Consider the following 21631-nt stretch of genomic DNA (forward strand, 5'->3'; position numbering starts at 1 on the left):
ACTACATTACTGGTAAACATGTAATATGCGAGATGGCGGCTGCCATGCATACTGTTCTCATGCATACATTCTGCATGCACTACATTAATGGTGGAATTCAGGCAGCTGAAGAAATTCAGTACTTACTGTGTAAGTATGTGTTTTTGGACACACCCACTCCACCTCTCCTTATCACGGTACTTAAGTTGATACTATTCATGCTTTTAATGAGTGGAACTCCAGAGATGATGCTGATGCTGCCGTGAACCTTCATGACGTGCAACACTAGCCACCTCAGTGGTTTCAATCATATTTCTCCCACAAAGGCACTAGGCACCAACTGCTGAGATCCCCTCTAGCATTTATTAGAATTTGCGTAATGCCCATGTTCTGTTCCCCTTACATCAGGCACTGTAACCACTCGAGACCCATGTTCAGGCATGTGTGTAGGCCTCTCTCTGGAGGTCTGTATAAGTTGGCAATACCATACAGACCTCAATGGTACCTTCAGCAGGTGTCAGTCTACACCTAAAAAGTCTGGCCACAGCCATGCCCACAAACAGCAACTTTCAAATTTTCTCCGGATAAAAAAAGGACACACTGTGAAATAATCGACAGGAAAAATTTCTATTGTGAGATTATAAGACATAGCAGATGAATAACAATGTGAGCGCTGACAAAAATGGTTGAGAATGTGTGACCTTTAGAGGACAAATGACCTTGTGCTCATATCCATGTACTGCAAACACACATCAGGTTGTAACAGGACAATGACGAACACAACAACAATGCGATCAAATCAGATGTCTTTATTGCGAGGCACAGAGTTAAGCGAGTTACAGAATCATAGCCATCAGTATTTCTGCACACCAGGGAAGTCAGAAGGCTGGAAGGGGACAGTAAAGTGCATCTGCACGGACACAAGTAACAGAAACATGAAGGGGAAATGTCCGCATAAGGCGAGGGTCATCTACCAACAGCCTCCCTGGTCCATTCATATGCTGATCTTCTTCTGGGATAGGTTAATCTTGTCTCCAAGGCTCAATGCCATGCCCTGTGAAGAACAGGAGAGCCACGTTTAAAAATGCCTTTCCTTTCAAACACTGCCCTAGAGGTTTATGTCTTCCAGATGGATCGGATTTCGTCCCATTGACAGAGCAATATCTCTGAGGTTTGCCCCCCTTCCCACCCCTGGTTTACATGGCTCACTTAATTCTGTACCCCGCCCCCACTGTGCAATTAATATCAAGGACAGCTCAGTTGGGAAGATGGAAGTGCTGGAGGAGATGTGTACGGGGAAGGCCTCTTCTGTCCTCAAGCAAACATAAGCATTAAGCAACGTCATCGTGATGGGGATGTAACTCAGCACAGTCAGTGAGGCTGAGCACCAAATGGCTGAGCTGGGACCGCTGGCTCGGGGTCGCCTACCTGACTCTTGGCACGGATCCGGATGTGGCCGCTCACTGGAGCGTCAGGGCCCAGGTGCACGGGCTTCTCGATGCTAACGTTGGCGAGGGCATCTTCCCCGAAGATGGAGCGGGCGTACAGGTTAGCAGCCATGAAGCCGCAGAACCCTGACAGAGCCTGTTATTTGGGGGCAGTGTTGGAGTGCATTAGCCTCCAGTTTGCAGCAGAAGTGCTCAAAACAAAAGTGACAGGACATCAATGAAAGCTTATTTAGCAATGATAATGATGCTGGAGAACAGGGAACCTATTCAGGAGTCACATGGCTCCAGAGCCACGCACCATGTTTGAGGTTCCTGTCTGCTACAAGAAGGTCCCCTTTTCTGCTATTGGTGTCTCACATATGCAAATATCTGTTACAAGGAGGCTCAGTGGTTACTGGCTGTGTATTTATCAGTCAGCAGACTGAAAGCATTATCAGCCAGTGAGATACAGAGAGTGAGATCACAACAGAAAGCTCTGGTGTTTCTCAAAATGCGTACTGGACCGTACTTGTGTTCTCGTGTACCCATTTCACATCATCTTCCATTGCTGAAGACAAGTTCCAATTCTCAAGAACAGAATAAGTACAGAGGATGGTAAAAATACCCGGATGTCCTTCTTGCCCAGCCCCTAAGTATCAAGGATGCATCGCTTGCATCCACCCGGAACGAGACCAATTCCATGACTCATTGCACCTCTAGTTCGTTTTTGGAAGGCAAGTTGGCAAAACTGGTCTTACCGAAACACAGATACGATCTTTGCATTCTTGGTATTGAGAAACGCTCCATGACTTACTCCGGATGTATCATTAGTAAAAATGGGGGGCGGGGGGGCACACAGTACCTTCTCTGGAGTCAGGCATCTCATGTTGGTGGAGGAGAGGATGTGCTGCAGGTACTCATACAGGTCCGCGATGTTCGTGTTCACCGTGACCTGGAGAGGCAGGGCACGTGTCGGTTTTTGCCAAACTTTCGGTAGTGTGACCCTCGGACTTTCGGCAGACAACGTCCTACCTTGTTCTCCCACTCAAACTCGGCCCACATTTGTCTGAACTCGGCATCAGTGCAGGAGGCTGACTGGATGTAGTCCATGATGTCTATGTGGATGTCACTCAGCACCACACAGTTCCTGTCGCTGGCCGCGCCTGACACGTCATAGACTGGGATGCAAAGACACCCAGTTATGACAGCATAGGTCGACAGATTGCTAAGTTACTAATAATGTGAAGGTTACCACATCAGGTCCCGGGAGGGGCTCCTTAACCTCAATTGCTCCAAAAAGTAACAAAAAAAATCTCTCACTGAATAAATGCAATAAGTATCATCCACTGCTTTGGATAAAAGAACCAGCCGACTAATCAAAATGCAAGCCGCAGGTTCAAATCCCAACAGGGGTTCTGCTACAATTAGCCAGAAGCTAAACCCTTTAGTTAAATAACAAAATACCTAACTGGGTAATTTAGTGAGCAATGGGCTCATTGTCTCTGATAAACGTACCTGACTTAATACAGAAAGAGTTGGAACAGCTCTCTTCTCTAAGAGGGGGATAATGAGGTCTAACCTATGTTTCCAAAGATGATGCCATTTTCTGTGGACGCCACTTTGACGTTGGCCTTGATGTTGGTGAAGTCGTGGGGAGCCAGTGTGAGGGGGGAGGGCTTCTCCACTAGCTTCAGGTCACCTGTCGGGGTCACATCAACCAAAGTCAGTGTCACGCATTACACTCCATCTACAGCACAGCGATATAATACCCAAATTTGTTTAGATTACATTAGATTCAGCTTTGTTGTCATTGCACAAAGTACAAGTATTCAGACAACTAAATGCAAGTTTGGTGTCTAATTCGAACCAGTGTGATTTGGTTGAAAAATATTATTAAGAAAAATACATAAAGTAAAAAAATAAATATAGTATATAACTGTGTGTGTTCATTGTGTAACATGTTTTAAGCTGACGATTCCACTGCCTTTAATTTGACAAACGACAAATCATAGCTCAATTTTGTGCAAGTAATTTTGTTTTTACAACATACACTTAACATTTCCAAAACATTGTAAAGCACAGAAACAAATATGTGGACGTTGTGATCACTGAGGTGAGGGTACACACACACACACACACACACACACACACACACACACACAGATAAACAGATGAAGAGCCGCGATAGTGCCCAGGGAAGGGAGCATACCCAGAGTGGCCAGCTCCAGCGTACAATTCTGCAGGGTGTCACTGGTCTGGTTGACGACCAGCACATCCAGCACTATGTCGTACTGGTTGACATGGACATAGGCCTCTGCGTACACTGGGTCAGAGAACCCAGTCAGCTGGGTGACCTGCAACGGAACGTCTCCAAGTGTCATTTGGGGTTAATTTGTACAGAGAATGTCCAATGACGACACCTCAAACGTACACTCACCCCCAGAATAACAGTGCTAACCAGAATGTGAAATTAATTTGAAGGACTGAGCCTGAAAACAGGTACAGCACAAGGACTGAAGGACCAACAGTACTGTTACACTGTCACCACTGAAGGCAACCTTAGGAATCGCATCAACTATTGGGCACAAGTGCCATCTACTGGAAAAATACAGGAACAAACACTGTACACTGAGGAAGCAGTAACACCTCGAGATTTAGCAACCATAAAGATATCCTGCGAAATTACAAATTGAACAGGTGTCTTGAATACTTGAATACTTACTTTAGATCCAAAGAAATCATATCCATTATTAGTTACCAGTTTTAATAGGGTTGCAAAATTCTGGGGATTTTCCATTATTTCCCATGTATTCCCAGTAATTCTCATGGAAAGTTTCTAACATCAAATATATCCAAAATTTCCTAGCTTAACTTCCCACGAAAAGGACAGTTTCTGGAAATTTACCGCCCTTTTGCAACCCTATTTAATAATACTTTTTGACACAAGGGACATGCAGGTACCTTGTTGAGCTTAGAGGCCGATGGGTCGGTAGCCTCCTTCCTCTGCGTGTTGCCCATAGCCGCGAGCAGGCTGAGCTGGAACTGGTCCTCCTTGGAGGCCGTCTCGCTCTTGGCAGTGAGCTGCATGAAGGTGAGGGGGTCGTCGGCCTGCACTGTCACGCTGCGCTTCTCTGACTCTTTCTGCAGGGAGAGACAGAGTGAGTTTAGAAACCTTTGAACCAAGCCTGTTAGAGTTAAATTGTGCCACAGGTTAAGGATTTCACTAGTCTGGAAATGTTTCTTCCGTTAGTGTGCATCTTATACTTATATTTGTAACTTTGGAATTCCAGTGTCATGTTTACAAACCAAACTTTCCTAGAACTTACTGTCCAGCTGTTCACGCTAGTTTTCTCTAAGACAGGACTGTGAAATCTTCCAGGATGACTTTACTATGATATCCCTGCTTCTTGTGTTAATACAGATATTTATCCTCTTTGCTATTAAAAACAGGATGAGCTGAAGTATTTTGTTGCTAATTAGCACCCAAGGGAGCATCCATCTCATAGCCATGGACAAAAAAACAGGGCATTCCTCATGAACTTCCTGGCTGGGGGGTGAACAGTTGCATTAAAACAAACTAATTTATTCACTAGTGACTCTACTGGTCCACAAGTTCACAGAGAAAGGCTCGAGTATAAAAGTTTGAGGTACAATGAAGATGGATGGAGCACATCAAACTAGTAAAATCAAAAAATAAAATCAAAATGGACAAGAAGTCCTGACGCGGCGTCCCTGCTAATGTGACGGGGAGCCCCACCTTTTGCGAGAGCTTCTCCTCCTCCAGCTTCACTGTTAACATGTGCGACAGTGAGCTGCGGCACTCCTTGTTGAAGATGTCATCCATGAGTGGCGAGCACTCAGACAGCACCTTGATGCACAGCGAGATGCGGTCCACGTCGTCGTCCGTGATCGGCTTCTTGGCCAGCGACGACTTGCCCAGGTGGAGCACGGAGGCCATGATCAGCATGGCTTCGGCCACAAAGGACTGTGGGTAAAATGGGGGGAGGGAGGAAACAGGGGGACCGTGCGGAGAGTGAGATGGCAGTGTGAAGCCATAGACATAGACAGAAACAAAAGGGTTTCCTCCAGAGCTCACATTTTGCTTCCTTTTATCTGGGATGATAGACACATAGCGAAGGGCAAGTTTGGTCAGGGTGGTCGCCAAGGCAGCAGCAACGTAGAAATCTCCATCCATCAGGAAGCCCCTTAGGGGAGGTCTACAACAAATACATTCTCTGTTACCATTTAGGGAACAAAATTACAATCATTAAGAAAGGCATTATGGAGTTCAAAAGTTCACCCTACATCTGTGCACACTAAATTGTCTCTTCTACCTGTCCTCATCCTTCTTAGTGGGTCTTGTGGAGACCAAGGCGCTCTGAGTCACATAGGTGCCCATCTCCGTCACCAGTTTCTGCGCGGGGGTCACCGTCGCCTCATCGTCAGGCTTGATCTCGCCCAGCTCTCTCTTTAACTCATTCTCCACGATCGGGATCTGCGCGTGACACAAAGGGGGGTAAACGACTCATGAAGCACAAGAAATTAAGCATCTTAATCCGTGTAGTAAGTGTGCATTACATCAGTAGTATGGTGTATATATTGTGTGGTTATATGTCACAAACGGGCAGCACTCCGAATTTTACAGCCTTGCTGAAAGCCCTCACCTCTCCTAGGGACCTTCGGATTTCTGTCATCACGCTCTGGATGTCCTCCTTGGTGCAGCAGTACTCGCCCAAAATCCACAGTGCTCCCCTGAAAATCCTGCCAGAACACCGACACGGTCACACAGCGTCCATACTGTGGAGATCTAGGCCATGCAGACATGGGAATTGTGGAGGGGAGGACTGAACAAACCACCGTTTCTGTAGTGACACACTGGATTTTGAGCTCATGGCTGGCTAGCTACAAACCGATTTTTCTACGATTCAATTCCATTAATCGATTATTCAATCATTTTCATAACCTAAATGCAAACCTTTTTTATCTTCACTGAAGAAAATTCACAAATATGGCCATGGGAACTCCATTCTCTCTATTAATTGCATACAAAGAAGGATCAATGCAGCTGAATCACCACTTTAATAACCAACTCATCAACGTGAACGATGCGTCTCTACATCCCCAACCGAAAGTAATATTTTGATGCTCAGCCTACAGATTTCACGGTGATGCCCAATAAAATCTAACTAGGGCTGAGTGCCTGCGTATCTTCATGGGAGCATGTAGTTCACGGTATGGTTTCTTTCTGCCTAACTGCTCAGAGACAAAAACGGCCGCGAGCTTGTGTCTGAGTGTGGTCGGCTTACTTCACGGCCTTGATGGAGTGGAACACCTCCAGTAGCTTCTCAAAGACAAGAGGCCGCAGGCCATCGAACCTCTGGATGGCCTCCCTGATGAACTCCAACACGTTGGTGGCGGCTGCCTCGTTGGTGTCGCTCAGGAACTCCATCAACTGAGGGGGAGCACAGACGGCACCGATTCGTCACAAGGGCCGAGGAAGGCAGCTGTGCAGGTCCAGCGGTGGGGGCTGGGGCCCCACACCGAGCTGGACCCCCGCTGGAGCCAATGGGGCGGGGACTCACCACGGGGATGACATTAGCCGCCATGTCGGGGAAGCGCACGCTGCAGGAGTGCAGCGTCCGTACCAGCAGTTGCCTGTATTTATCCGTGTCCTCATGTTCGGTCACATTATTGGTCTTGATTACCTCCTTCTTCAGTACGATCACGAGCTGTAAGGTACATGGCATTGTGGGTAAAAAGGCTTGCCGTGTGACTCAGGATGGCAGCCGGGCTCAAACAGAATAGCTCATCTTCATCATCACCATCCTCATCATCGAGGAAGAGAGGACATCTTTTATGACTCTGCACAATTACCGGAGCAGAACAGTAAAACGTACATAAATTATTTAAAAAACACTTTTTAATGTGCTGGCATGGCTGGCCATCTCCCGTGGCCACAGACGCAGACGCCTGGGGAAACATACGCACCTCCTCCACGTTGCGAGATGAAACCAGGTCCAGAGCCAACTGCAGGGTCTTTTTCCGGACTTCCAGGTCAGGCGTTGCCAAGACTCGCAGGATGTCCATGACCAGATCCTGCACGGCACAGGTGAGCACGACACTGTTGGGGTTTGTGCTGATTTATACCCCTATGCCGCACCTGCGGCCAAGCCAGACTTCAACATTAATAAATACATATCACACTGCAGGGACACAAATGGTTCGAACTACAGTGTGAAAAGGGGAAAATACACAGATAAGTCCTGTGACTGAATAAGGGACTCTGGGATTAGGAGGAAGCCAGGCCGGTGCGAATGACACTTTAGAGATTATTTGAAAGACACTCAGGCAGTATAGAGTGTCGTAGCTTTAGCTTCAATAGTGTTTTGTGTGCAATAACATTTTGCTTTGTGAGATTAGGCTATAGACATAAAACACTCTCTCCCACAGGTCACATTAATGTATAAATGTCTGAAGTAAACGTTTCACATGTTCCTCCCCTGTGACGGGATGGCATGCTTGTCCATCAAAGGCCACACACTAAGGGTAACTAAGAGACAGAAATTCATGGAGAGGAGAGTGTATAGCGGTCACTGCTAAGCCAGTCCCTGCTTTAAATCACATTAGTCACAGTATACGAATAAGCGATACCATCTCTAATGAAGAGATGATACAGTCTAAAAGCACAGAGACTAAAAATACACACTTCCTGTTTTTGAAGCCCCAGTGAAATCCAGCCATATACATGTGTGGGTGGGGTTGGGGTTAGGGTTAGGGCAGCAGTTCCTCAAACATGTGGCGTGGGTGGGGTTAGGGTTAGGGCAGCGGTACCTGGAGCACGCGGTCGTGGGTGGGGTTCTCCTTCAGCTCAACCAGGCGATCCAGGACAATAAGCTTGACGTTATTATCGCTCTCCTTGATGATTAGGTCAATGTAGCACTGAGCGGCTGCCTGGAACCCGGAGACACAAGGTACGGCCAAAACTTACTCTACTATTCTCCCTCTTGAAACACTAAAACATATTCACAGAGAGTAAACATTACGAGGATTAATATTACCTTGCACTCAAATCTTATAGGTAGCATATAAATAAAAATTTACAAACCCAGCTTTTTAATACATAACAGAAAAAATAAAAAAAGAAAAAATAAATCTGAAATCAATATTTCATACATTACATAAATAAAATTCAAAACATTGCGGGAATTTCTGGATGCATATGGATTCTATTGAAGTCCCAAGGATACTTTTTTTTAACGGTTTACTGAACATATAAAGGAGAACCGCGAGTCTCAGCAGGGGCCCATTGGGGCCCATTAGAGCCCAGTGGTACCTTGATGGCCGTGGGTGCGCTGGAGAGGGTCACCAGTGTCCCCGCTGCTTCGTACTTGACAGCGGGGCTGGAGGACTGCAGCAGGTTGTAGATGCAACGGATGAAGCGGGCACGCTCTGACGGGTTGGCGTGACACACCTGTGCGGGTGGGTGGGTGGGTTATGAGATCACAGATCACAGCCAGCAAAAGTGCTTGACTAAATCCCTCCTCAGGATGGAGTTTACAGGAGCATGTGGAATTCCTTTTACCCAATGTGATCAGACTTTATAGCTTCTGACCATCAGGTATGTAACATTATTCATACCGTCACCCTTTGTTTTGTCTTTCTGGACTGTTCTATCCAGACACTGTAATCACAGGTACCAAATTACAAGATCAGCACCCGCTCCTTCACCTTGTAAATTAGCTCCACGATGACCAGCTGCAGAATGTCCCCGAAGGTATGGACCTGGTCGATGCAGGTGCTCAGGTAGTCCAGTGCTCGGTCCTGCAACACACAGGGAAGAGAAACAAGTAGATCTCCTCTGACGTTGGAAGGACACGCCTTGACACATGGAAGGGGAAAACCTTAAACCTCTACACGCCCCCCCCCCCTATTTTACCTGATCTGCGTGAATCAGCATCATGAAGGCATTTCTCTTACAGCTGGCATCTTTCTCGTTCACCAGAAAATCGTGGATGAGCTCCGGGGCATCAGGAATCAAATTCTCAAAATTCCTGCAAATAAAAAAGAAACAACTCAGTTACACATTCCTAACACAAGGGGCACTAGACTACCGGAGCCCAAATGTCTGTCCAAATTCACACAGTTGAGACCTATGTTCTCATTAGTTTTAAGAAGTGGTCCATCACACAGGCTCAAGCACAGACTATTTTGCACCTGTATATAGTGTAGACGGCCAGCACAGCATTCCGTCGCACGTAACTATGGCGATGTTCCAGGCAGGCGCGGATGGCTGGCATCAGGGGCTCCAACAGCTCTGCCTCCTTCAGTTTGCACAGGAAGCGCAGCGTGGAGCCGCGGATGAACTCGTTGGGGTGCTGCAGGTCCTGGAAGGGGTAGACTGAGTCTCAGCAAGCCACCGAGGTGCAGTTCTCACCGCACCCCACCCCACCCATCTCCCCCCTGGTCCCTGGGTACCTTCCGATAGGCATCACAGACCAGGATCATCTCCTGGAGCAGCTTGCCATCTGGTGTGGTCTTGGGTACAATCTCCCAAAAGACCAGGAGAAGCTTCTTGATGGTGTGGTCTTGCAGAGGAAGAACGAAGCGGATGATGGTCATCAGCAGTCCGGGCAGCTTCTCCCCATTCAGGATCATGATGATCACCTTCTTCAAAGCTTCGGTCTTGGCCTTGATTTCACCCTTTTCTGTATTTGAAGCAATCAGAGGTAGAAATTTCAGGTCCAGAAAGTATAAATCCAGACCAAGATTTTGTTTCAACCAACCTCTTCAGTACTCTATGACTGGATGTCTTCAACTGGATGGTGGATAACAAAATATTGCCCTAGATTTGTACTTTCCAAACCTAAACTTTCTACCTCTGGAAGCAAACATGCAAATAAAGTATAAATAATTCTGGGCTTTACACCTTTAGGAGTGGGAGGTTATGATTCTGATTTTTTCTAATTATGTGATCAGATCAAGAAACCTGCAATCACAGTCACAGATGTCAACTCATCAGATACTTACCTAAATCTGCTTTCAGGCTGATTTCTGACGGAGGTTCTGAGTCCGTCTGCACGTTTATAAGGGTATAACACACATTTTCTGCGGCTGTCATTGTGCCGATTGGGATGTCTTCTTAGAAGACTCCGGTTGATATTCCCCTCTGATGATTCTCTGCAGAAATCCATTGAAATGGATAGAATGAATCTAGTTTTAATGGAGCTGAGATGAGATGTTTAAGGTTATAGTTCAGACTTATTTCATCTGGAGAACAATCCCCTGTCCTACAACCGGTGGGATAATTATTCAATGTGTGATCAAGAAAACCACTCAAGTGGTTATGGGTACGGTGTTGACCTTCTTACCACCCTCAGCATCGCCACGTTGTTCTTGTCTGTCAACCTGCTACTCTGGCTATGTCCAGTGCATCCGGAAAGTATTCACAGCGCATCACTTTTTCCGCATTTTGTTATGTTACAGTCTTATTCCAAAGTGGATTAAATTATTTTTTTTCCTCAAAATTCTACACATAACACCCCATAATGACAACATGAAAAAAGTTTGAGATTTTTGCAAATTTATTAAAAATTTAAAAAACTGAGAAATCACATGTACGTAAGTATTCACAGTTTTTGCCATGAAGCTCAAAATTGAGCTCAGGAGCATCCTGTTTCCACTGATCATCCTTGAGATGTTTCTTCAGCTTAACTGGAGTCCACCTGTGGTAAATTCAGTTGATTGGACATGATTTGGAAAGGCACACACCTGTCTATATAAGGTCCCACAATTGACAGCGCATGTCAGAGCACAAACCAAGCATGAAGTCAAAGGAAGGCACAAATCTGGGGAAGGTTACAGAAAAATTTCTGCTGCTTTGAAGGTCCCAATGAGCACAGTGGTCTCCAACATTCAAAACCACCAGGACTCTTCCTAGAGCTGGCCAACCATCTAAACTGAGCAATCGGAGGAGAAGGGCCTTAGTCAGGGAGGTGACCAAGAACCCGATGGTCACTCTGCTCCAGAGGTCCTCTGTGGAGAGAGGAGAACTTTCCAGATGGACAACCATCTCTGCAGCAATCCACCAAACAGGCCTGTATGGCAGAGTGGCCAGACGGAAGCCACTCCTTAGTAAAAGGCGCATGGAAGCCCACCTGGAGTTTGCCAAAAGGCACCTGAATGACACTCAGACCATGAGAAACAAAATTTTCTGGTCTGATGAGACAAAGATTGAACTCTTTGGTGTGAATGCCAGAAGTCATGTTTGGAGGAACCCAGGCACCACTCATCACCAGGCCAATACCATCCCTACAGTGAAGCATGGTGGTGGCAGCATCATGCTGTGGGGATGTTTTTCAGCAGCAGGAACTGGGAGACTAGTCAGGATAGAGGGAAAGATAACTGCAGCAATGTACAGAGACATCTTGGATGAAAACCTGCTCCAGAGTGCTCTTGACCTCCAGACTGGGGCGACGGTTCATCTTTCAGAAGGATAATGACCCTAAGCACACAGCCAAGATATCATAGGAGTGGCTTCAGGACAACTGTAAATGTCCTTGAGCGGCCCAGCGAGAGCCCAGACTTGAATCCAATTGAACATCTCTGGAGAGATCTTAAAATTGCTGTGCACCGACGCTTCCCATCCAACCTGATGGAGCTTGAGAGGAATGGGCCAAACTGCCCAAGGATAATTGTGCCAAGCTTGTGCATCATATTAAAAAAGACTTGAGGCTGTAAGGTGCATCAACAAAGTATTGAGTAAAGGCATATGATTTCTCAGGTTTTTTTTATTTTTAATAAATTTGCAAAATTCTCAAACTTTTTTCACGTTGTCATTATGGGGTGTTGTGCGTAGAATTTTGAGGGGGAAAAAAGGAATTTAATCCATTTTGGAATAAGGCTGTAACATAAGAAAATGTGGAAAAAGCGAGGCGCTGTGAATACTTTCCGGATGCACTGTATACTGCGTAATAATTTCAGACACCTAAGCGTTAAGCATCATAACGGAGGGCACATAATAAGCAACCAAAGGTCAATCAAACAGGGTAACTAGATAATGCCCAGTTAACTAGTTTATGTTCGTTCATTACTTCGCAGTTTTTATTGGCCGTATTTTATACAGCCTAAAATAATACTCCAAGGTCAGGTAAACTATCTGAAATGAAATGCCATCTCACACAAGTCACGGAAAGTGTCATCAAAGTATTTCGCTATTAGATTCGCGTCCACTACGGAGGCTAAGTGACACAAAACCTGCACAAATGTCCAAAATACTGTACTGTAGCCCAGCATGCAAAATATTCCTGCTTTGCATGTTACATGACGTTTTTCACTCGGACAAGAAGTTAGCAGGTACCACCTGGTTTAGATATGCTACCTACTCCGCTAATCACCTTTAACGAATTTAACACCAAGACAATAAGAAACACGACACGGAATGTATTTCAAATGCCTTTTACGATTAATTTACGATTTAATAGCAGGCGACTGCTTGTTTCACTACTTACCTGTTTTTACCTTCTACCCCGCATCGACTGTTTCCATATGACGTGGAGGTTCCGCATTCCGGACCGACTCGTTGAATGGGTAGCGAAGAGGGACAAACAGTAGAAACGCCATATCGCCAACGCTTTTGTGCCCATAGTGTACCCAAACTTTGTGTTCTGTGCTACCTGGGATATGGTCTAGTCAGTCGTAGTTCACAAACACACACTTTTTTTTCGGCCATCAGACTTTATAATACCTCAGTCATCTAAAGTTCATAAATTATGTCACTATTCTGTATATTGTGCAATACAACTATAGTTACATGACTGTATGTACAATCTGTATGTATGTGTATATGTATGTATGTGAATTTTGGGTCTGTGCAATATGTGTAATTGTGTGCATTAATTTTATTATTTATTGTATGTTAGTTTTTTTTTTTTGTCTGTTTCTTTTCAATTGCTTTTTATTTACTGGCTGTTGCAATATCCCCAGTGTGGGATCAATGAAGTCTTATCTTATCTTACCTTATCTTACACACCTGTCATCCCCAGAATATAGCAACCAACCTGAGCGCTTGAAGCATGTTTGAACCCACATATGTGGTGATGTGAGGCTACGTCGCTAGAAGCATGACCACCGCGTCACATTTCTGTGGTTACATAATTTTTTCGTATTTAAAACCTATAATTATGCATCATATTGCTACATCTGCTGCAAATCATACCTTAAACAGCAAATACTAAAGCAATGGACCAGGCACACACACTCCTTTGAGAGCAACCGCATGTATAAAAAATGAATTAGGTTGGAATAATTAACATATCACTTCTCATCCCATATTTCGACTATTTTTTAGTGTTCTGTTTTCCTTTTTTTAAGAAAAAAAAAAAAACCTCAGATTGTTGTCATATATGTGTCAATGGAAACAGTAAAGGACTTTCCACTGATTAAAAAAAAACATTCTGCAGTATAATTTTCCATCTTTCCCCTGTCCTGTTCTGCCTTCCTAGTATGTCATTACCTATAGCATTATTTATTTGAATTATGGCTATATGGTGTACTTCAAAAGAAGCAAGCGGATTTAAATTTTTAATTCCTGAATTCAGGTAACCTGCTATATAAGTTTGCATTGCTGCGAGTTCCCCCAGCGAAAGCTTGAATCATCCTCATTAAATACGTTAACTAATTCCAGTCACGGTAATGTAATGTCATTTTACTGAAATCATCAAGCTACTTCATAGATCCATATGCATAATAAGTGATACCACTCTAAATATAGTTCATATTGGAAAATACAAAGTCATTAACTGTGGGGTGTGGCAAGAGGCTACTGCTCCTGCAGAAGGATACCTTAATGCATTCCCTGACAAAACAGGTTAATCAGACAACGCAGTGTCTTTTAATTCATTTTGGGAAGCAGTGCCCTTTGAACGCTCAGGCGGAAAGCAAACAAAGACATGACACCAGAGGCTTTTTCAAAAACAAACATGAATTCCTGCACTTGTTGTAATTGAAACTGCATTTTGCACAATAAATTTCTCAGTACAAAACAAATTAACTGCCGTGGGATTTCTGTGCAATGTTTCCAGATTTTCCCATGCAACCCAATTCACAGGCGGACTATATCTCCGTGGACATGGCCGCTGAGTGACAGAGGTGGGTGGCTGGGGAAAGAGCTCTATGATGACGGCCTGTGAGGTAGAGTGGGCCGGCTTAGTGCTCCATAGGCTCCTCAGCCTTCTCCGCTGCCGGCTCCTCTGGAGGTGGGGCAACCTACAGCACATGGGTAAGAGGAGCAGCACTTGTGAACTCAACAACATCATACCCAGCATTCACCCTCCCCAGCAGCAATGAAAATCTTCAGTCTCACAATTCATACAAATCATACATCAGTCCTCTAGGGTCGCAAAATTCTGGACATTTTCAAAGTTGGAAACTTTCCATGGGAATTAACGGGAATATATGGGGATTAATGGGAATAAAATGAAAATTTCCAAAACTGCAGGTTAGCCTACAAGAGGGAACTTAAATGTAGTTGGAAAAAAAGACATATTGATACAATATCACAACAGTAATTTGTGTAACCAAGTGCTTGTGAGTAATTGTGTGTGTAAAAACATCCCAAAATAAGCATCTGCATCAAAACGCACTGCTTATAAGTCATATTCTATGTTTCATTATTCATATACTGTAGTTTGTTTTCTTTGCTGTATGACAGCTCGTACAGAGTTCCGCATTTCCAAAATTCCCCAGCTTAGCTTCCCATGGAAAGTTTTTGGGAATTTTCTGCCCCTTTGCAACCCTACTTCTCATGGAAAGTTTCTGGAAAGTTGACACTGCATTTCCTAGATAGACCCTGAACAATCATGGCAGGTATTTACAACCTTACAACACCCCAAGAATCTCACACCACTGCTTCTCCACCTTAAAGTTCTCATTGTATCTCACTATTTGCTTGGACTGTCTTCACTACTTCGTTGAACTATGAGAGAAAGTTTCTAACAGAGTCCACTCCACCCTCACCGTTAGTAAAACATATTTTGCACCAGAAAGTGTGCTGAAAACCTCATGTTCCAACATGTTTTATCAGACTGACTGCTGGTTTGCTACCTCATCCTGAGTATTAGTTTCTCTTAAAAACCCTGACGATGTATCCATTACAGATGCAAATTTACCAATCATCATTGACTTGTTCCAACTTGTAACAGTTAAGTTTTAAAGGGGACTAAAATTTAAAGGTCTCTGTAAATTCAGGAATAATCAGTTGTACATAATCAGTATTGCAATTTTGTTTATATCCACGAAAAGCTTGACTAAAATTGAGTGGGAGGAAAAGGGATCTTGCTTGAAAAATGTGAAGAGCAATACCATCCTTGATATAACCAAGTAAATGTTTTTTTACATTTTGCAACTAGTTATTACATTCTGCATGCTTCACTTCATAGGCTTCTTGTTTTAATTATACAATGCAGCACAATCTTCAGTACCAATCAATAAGCACATGGCAACAAAACCCTTAAAGGCATGCTACTGCAATGCAAAATCACAATATTATTTTGGAATATTCCTTCCAAAGTGACAAGGAAAACACATACACCATTTTCACCATCTGCATGCATCATCCATACCTTTCTCTGGGGTCTCTCTTCAAGGCCTTCTAGGAACTGGGCCACATCATCGTCATCGTAGATGGTGAACTCCATATCCTTTCCTACAATCCCCACAGACACGTTCTGGAATAAACAGAAACACCAGGTGATCCCTTTATTTCCAGGCAGGACGCTTTTAGTGCGGTTAAGCAGCCATTTCACCACCAGGTGTCCTTACTTTAGTGGTGAGATCCTGCTCTGTGGGGAGGGTCTCCCTCAAGGCAAGCAGACCATGTTGGACCAGTTCATTCAGGCTGGCTGGAAGACAACCATGGGAACCTTTGGGTGAAACACTCCATCATCAGCTGGGACAACAAGAACAATGGCGTTTTACTCACAGTCAGGGAAACGATCCATTTTCTGTTCCAAGTAAGTACGGGCAGACTGAGAGCGGGCACCGATGGACATGGCCTTGCAGTCAAAATAGTTAGCTGAGGGACACGTCTGGAAGATGTGTGGCCCCATGTCCTGGGAGCGAAAGGGGAAGAATCCATTCCAAATGTACCTCTCATGTGAATCAGGGTTCTTCAATTAAAATGCTACTTATTATCAAGAGGCTTGATAGTGACAGAGCAGAGGAACGCACCAGATACATGGTAGAGTGGATGTACTTAACCCACCACACTTCATGATGAAGAGCAAGCTAAGGTCTACTTACATCATAGCCGGCAATGAGCAGGCCGACTCCGTACGGCCGCCTTCCATACCTCTGCGTTGGAATTTGGGTTTCTGAAGAAGCAGTCAAGGGCAAAGCTTTGTACTGCAACAGTACAGCATTAGAAGAACACTTAACTGCTTCAGAGAGAAGGGATCCACAAAACAGCATTCACATTACTGAATGTCAAAAGCTGAATTTCAGGTTATATGATTATGAAAGTGAAATTCTGAAGGATACTGCTTCCGATTAGGGCGACCAGGCGAGACACGGGGAGCGGTCGGTCAAACACAAACCGGGAGTCAAGGCACTCCTGACGCATGAAGTTACTGTAGATAAGTGAGAGAACAGAAGAGGCATCACAAGTGGTGTGGCTGCCTTGGTAATGCCCACCAATGGTGCTGAACTTGCAATTCTGCTGACCAGAGGAGCCTGGCGTCCGCTGTCAAGCCTGCGATGGAGATGCCCACGTGGTCGTCCACATGAAGAATCTTCTTCTGGTGAGCAGCCAACTCTGACTGGGCCCTCTTGGAAAGAGAAGTGCCAAACAGCATTAATTACAGCAACAACAAAAAAACATGCTTTTGTTATTTGCCCCCAAAAAAGAACAACTTTCACTTATAATGCAAAGTGATTATGACCAACAGAACAAGTAGATTGATTTCTAACTTCCATTACAACATTGCCCAGTCCAGGCAATGTCAGTATGAATCTATTACAGACAGAAGTAGAATGTTCTGGCCCAGAAAGGAAAAATCCAAACCAAGGTTTTGTTTCAACCAACCAATTGAGTACTCTGTGACTGTGACTCCTCATACTCAGCTCGCAGGCTGAAAAAAAAAACTTGGTCTGGATTTGTACTTTCTGGACCTGAACTTTTCACCTCTGTCTGTAATGAATTACTTTTTTAACTTCCCCAACACTGATGAGTCCTATGTGCAGTATACGGATCAAAGTAGCAGAAATCTTTCTATAGCCAACAGACATAATTCAAGCAGCAAACCATTAACAGAGTGTTTCCCAACCCGGTACCCAGGGACTCCCAGAAAGTCCAGATTTTTGCTCCCTCCCAGCTCTCAGCCAATGAAGAACACCAAATATCTGTAACGAATGTTCTCTGGAGATGGAAGAGAACAAAAAGGAGGACTGTCTGGGGTTTCAAGAGGACTGGGTTGGGAAACACTATACTGCTTGGTCCACCGCAAAAAAAAATAATGTCATCTTTGAAAGATCCCACGTCTTTCATAAATATACTACCTTAATATCTGAGCTGAGTATTTAAGACGAAAATCTGAAACATGGAAAAGCAGACAAAGAGCCCCATACCTTAAGGGCCACAAGCACAGCATGGGTCCGCGACTTAAGCCCCACAGTAGCTGATCCCTGCTTCACTGCCTCCATGGCGTATTCAATCTGATGAATACGCCCCTGAAACACATACAACACCATTTATTTGTATTCTCTAAACCGCTTAACACAAATCTTATGAATATTACATTTAAAAGAATTTAGCTATCTGAATTAGTGTTGGGCGATATATCGATAATATATTGTGTCGTGATTATGAACATGTATAGTCATACATTTGAATATCACGAGTGTCGTGATATAGCCTAAAAGCTCATTGTCTTGCATAATTGACAGTTATACTATACTATTTTTAAACAAATTCCATCAAGGTGTGAGTCTGTTGTTGGCCTCATTTATCATTATACCTGTCACACACTCCATAACTATTAAAACAATTTGGTCATTATAATCAGAAAAACTCAAAACCACCTCTCATATTTTACTGTTTTCTACATATGAATTTTAGAACACCGTGATAAACATCAAAAATCGTGAAAATCTCTATAAATATCATTTTTAGGACATATCGCCCAGCCCTATCCTGAACACAGTTTTGTCCTGACCTAACAGCATTAGGTGTTAATACAGACTTATTTTTGCTGAATTATGGGATTATGAAGCATAGCAAAATTGCCTACTTACCTGAGGACTCCAAACTGTAACATCGTTGTCATACTGGTTACGAAACTAGATTGATTTAAAAAAAAAAAAAGGAAACAATTGTGAGCTTAATTTTAAATAGACCTATATTTTTGTCCCATACATACTTACCGAATTGTCTTGATATTGCATCTCGGAGGACTATACCCACACAATGAACATCCTCTTCTACGTCCTTATATACCACAACATATAAAATGTCCAGCTTGTGAATAATTAACAGGGCTGTTTTACACATACCATCTGTTCTTCAGTCTCACTTGACATCACTTCTTACCTTGACAGGAAAATTGGTTGCTCATCTCCTCACTACTTGTTACTTAGCAATGTTTTTACAGTGGGATTAGTATATATTTATGCCTAATCAAAATTGGCAAGAATCACATTACCGATAAGGATGCGACTGCAGCATGGAAATATGATGGTTCATATAATGTTATTTACAACTACAAATGTGTTTAAATGATTACATCGATTCCTTCCAATTAAGTGTAGTGAAATACATGTGTATGATTGTTACATGTATGCTTGCCCAGTTTCATATTAGTTACAAGTCTAATATGACTGGGGCGACCATATTTTGCAAAAAGCGGACAGCGAGGGCAGGACACAAAGAGAGGCGTCAAAGCAACGCAAATACGCCTACGGATAGTACTTTGTAAAAAGCAGGGATGCCAACTTTGGGCAGCTGACTGAGATTTTCAATTCGAGATAAGTCTGCACGCACATGCACACGAATGTACATACATGTAAGACTTTTATTACGTTGTAAAAAGTCTGCAGGGTTTGCAAACTGCCCCAATGCTTCCGATGCAGCTAATTTAGGTTTATAATAGAATAAGATTTCCTGCGTGAGTCTGAAAAGGTGAGTGTCGCGCCATTTGCGTGAGAGTTGGCAGCAATGACTAATGGTCACCCTAACATAACCACACATAATTAACATCGTTCGGATTTTCGTTCCCCTCTTCTCTGAATATAAGGCATGATGCTCAGTTTCTCCATGTACCCGCCATTAGTTTTAGATTCCAATGAACGAACTTGAAATCGAAAGTAAAATTAATTTCCCAGAAAAAATTGTATGTTCATACAATTGTATTATATGTATTATATTTTTCTACTGAACGTCGCAACTATATGAGTATTTCATTTACATCCCGGATAGAGAACAAAAATATTGATGTTTATTGTGAATCACAAAGACGCCTAGCCAAGGCCTCCCTACTTGCAAAGCCTGGCTATAAAATGTAAAATTAACGTTGAATTCCCCTTAAAAAGATAAAGCCATTGCAATTTGTAAGATGTTTAAAGCCAGTGTGTGGGTTTGCTCTTGTTAAAGAGTGACTGAAACCTCTCTGCCCGCTTATATGATACAGTAGCTTAGCAGGCCGGCAACGCAGGAAACTAAACGCTTACTCACTGCCCTGTGCATTAGAGTAGACGTTCTCTAAATCAGACTTGTTTTCATCGCTCACTAGCATTACTCTTTTATAAATGAACATAAAACAACAATTTAGGGGTAGCTTATTACGGATGCAAAACAAAACACATTATGAACTTTTATTCATCCTTACCATTCTGTTCTCCCTGCGACAGGCACTACTTTCCTTCGTTGATCGTCGATCTGTTGCTTTTCCTGGATCTTTCGAACGATCAGGCAAAAGCAATAGATCGTAGATCTGTAAGAAAACTGATTACAATTTACGATGTATGGAGGTTTAACCCAGAGGATGAAAATATTTTTCTCAAAATATAAACACACAATGAAATTATTAATATTTATTTACATTTTTGTATGGTGCTATCATTTTACATGGACACAAAATATCTTAATCATATTTCAATCGAGAATTATAGTCTTCTAGGCATTATTATCAATTTAACTGTATTCCATTCATCATCTAGCCACTCTGCCTGGTCAAGGGCGCGAGGAGCTGGAGACTTTACCAGAAAGCATAGAATATAAGGTTGGGCAAGAAGCTGCTTGTCTTTGGACTTTGTGACATGGGGAAACATACAAACGCCACATGTGATACAGGTGGAATTCGATCTAATAACCCTGGAGAGGGTGCAGCACTGGTGGAACTACAGGGAATGCATCCAGGGCCCACAGAAAAAGGGGGGCCCACGGAGGATCGATGGCCCCCTTCACGGGAAAGACCCTGAGGCTATTGATCTATTAGCATGTTACATTGCATTATAATCCAAAACTAGACCAAATTATATATATATAGGCTGACAAATCTATTTTGCTGTGTACAATTTTTAATTTTTCTTTTTTATGACAAGACGATAAAAATTAATGTAGAGTACAGTCCTTAAGGATACTTCATAAAGATGCATGGTACACCTGTAACATTTAACGGTTAGGGGCCAGAGGCTTTGTTTGCTAGCATGGACATGAGGAGGGGGAGACATTATAAGAAGCTTAGGCCACTGGAGGGAAGCAACACTGCTAACCTCTGACCCGGCCCAATCTAAATGCGTTCTTTTGGATTAATGTGACTCTATTCATTTGCTTTTACAATTAAATTTTACACCATGTAATAGCACAATTAAGTATTGTTCAGTGTGTGTGTATGTGTGTGCGTGTGTTTTCTAATGTAGAATATAAATATATTTCATTGATCCATGGATTTTGACTCTAAGCCTTGCTAGACGATGTTTATTCTGGATGTTATTATTGTTCAGTTCTTAATTGTCCTTTTATTGTGGTGCTGTCTAGGTGAAATGTATTAAATTAGAAACTTGAGCTATGCAAGTCCTATGCAACTTGTCCTATGCAGGGTTGCAGTGGCCCAGAGCCTTTTATGAGCACAATGCAGGGAAAAACTCAGGATGAGGTGCCATCATATTGCAGGACACACACACACACACACACACACACACTCACACCATTTGTGCCCTGTGAATAAATGGCATTC

At 43.4% G+C, this 21631-nt stretch overlaps 2 protein-coding genes across 2 annotated transcripts; both read right to left on the reverse strand.

The window, feature by feature from the left end:
• Positions 1–773: 773 nt before the first annotated feature.
• Positions 774–13003, reverse strand: LOC111842955 (COPI coat complex subunit beta 1). Its single transcript, XM_023810130.2, has 22 exons — positions 12914–13003; positions 10434–10583; positions 9882–10111; positions 9621–9790; positions 9343–9457; positions 9135–9227; positions 8740–8877; positions 8238–8357; positions 7395–7502; positions 6989–7135; positions 6713–6858; positions 6071–6167; positions 5741–5901; positions 5503–5623; positions 5164–5391; positions 4368–4547; positions 3616–3760; positions 2986–3105; positions 2439–2584; positions 2269–2358; positions 1408–1563; positions 774–1033 (listed from the first exon to the last, which is right to left on the reverse strand). Exons 2-22 carry the CDS (start codon positions 10522–10524, stop codon positions 974–976), a joined length of 2862 nt encoding a protein of 953 aa, XP_023665898.2. The 5' UTR covers positions 10525–10583; positions 12914–13003; the 3' UTR covers positions 774–973.
• A 1269-nt stretch (positions 13004–14272) lies between these two features.
• psma1 (proteasome 20S subunit alpha 1) lies at positions 14273–20422 on the reverse strand. The gene is made up of 10 exons (XM_023808992.2): positions 20282–20422; positions 18693–18737; positions 18027–18128; positions 17124–17227; positions 16941–17029; positions 16704–16774; positions 16384–16513; positions 16224–16303; positions 16025–16129; positions 14273–14669 (listed from the first exon to the last, which is right to left on the reverse strand). Exons 1-10 carry the CDS (start codon positions 20282–20284, stop codon positions 14610–14612), a joined length of 789 nt encoding a protein of 262 aa, XP_023664760.1. The 5' UTR covers positions 20285–20422; the 3' UTR covers positions 14273–14609.
• Positions 20423–21631: the final 1209 nt, after the last annotated feature.

Source organism: Paramormyrops kingsleyae, chromosome 13, assembly GCF_048594095.1.
Source record: "Paramormyrops kingsleyae isolate MSU_618 chromosome 13, PKINGS_0.4, whole genome shotgun sequence".
NCBI lineage: Eukaryota > Metazoa > Chordata > Actinopteri > Osteoglossiformes > Mormyridae > Paramormyrops > Paramormyrops kingsleyae.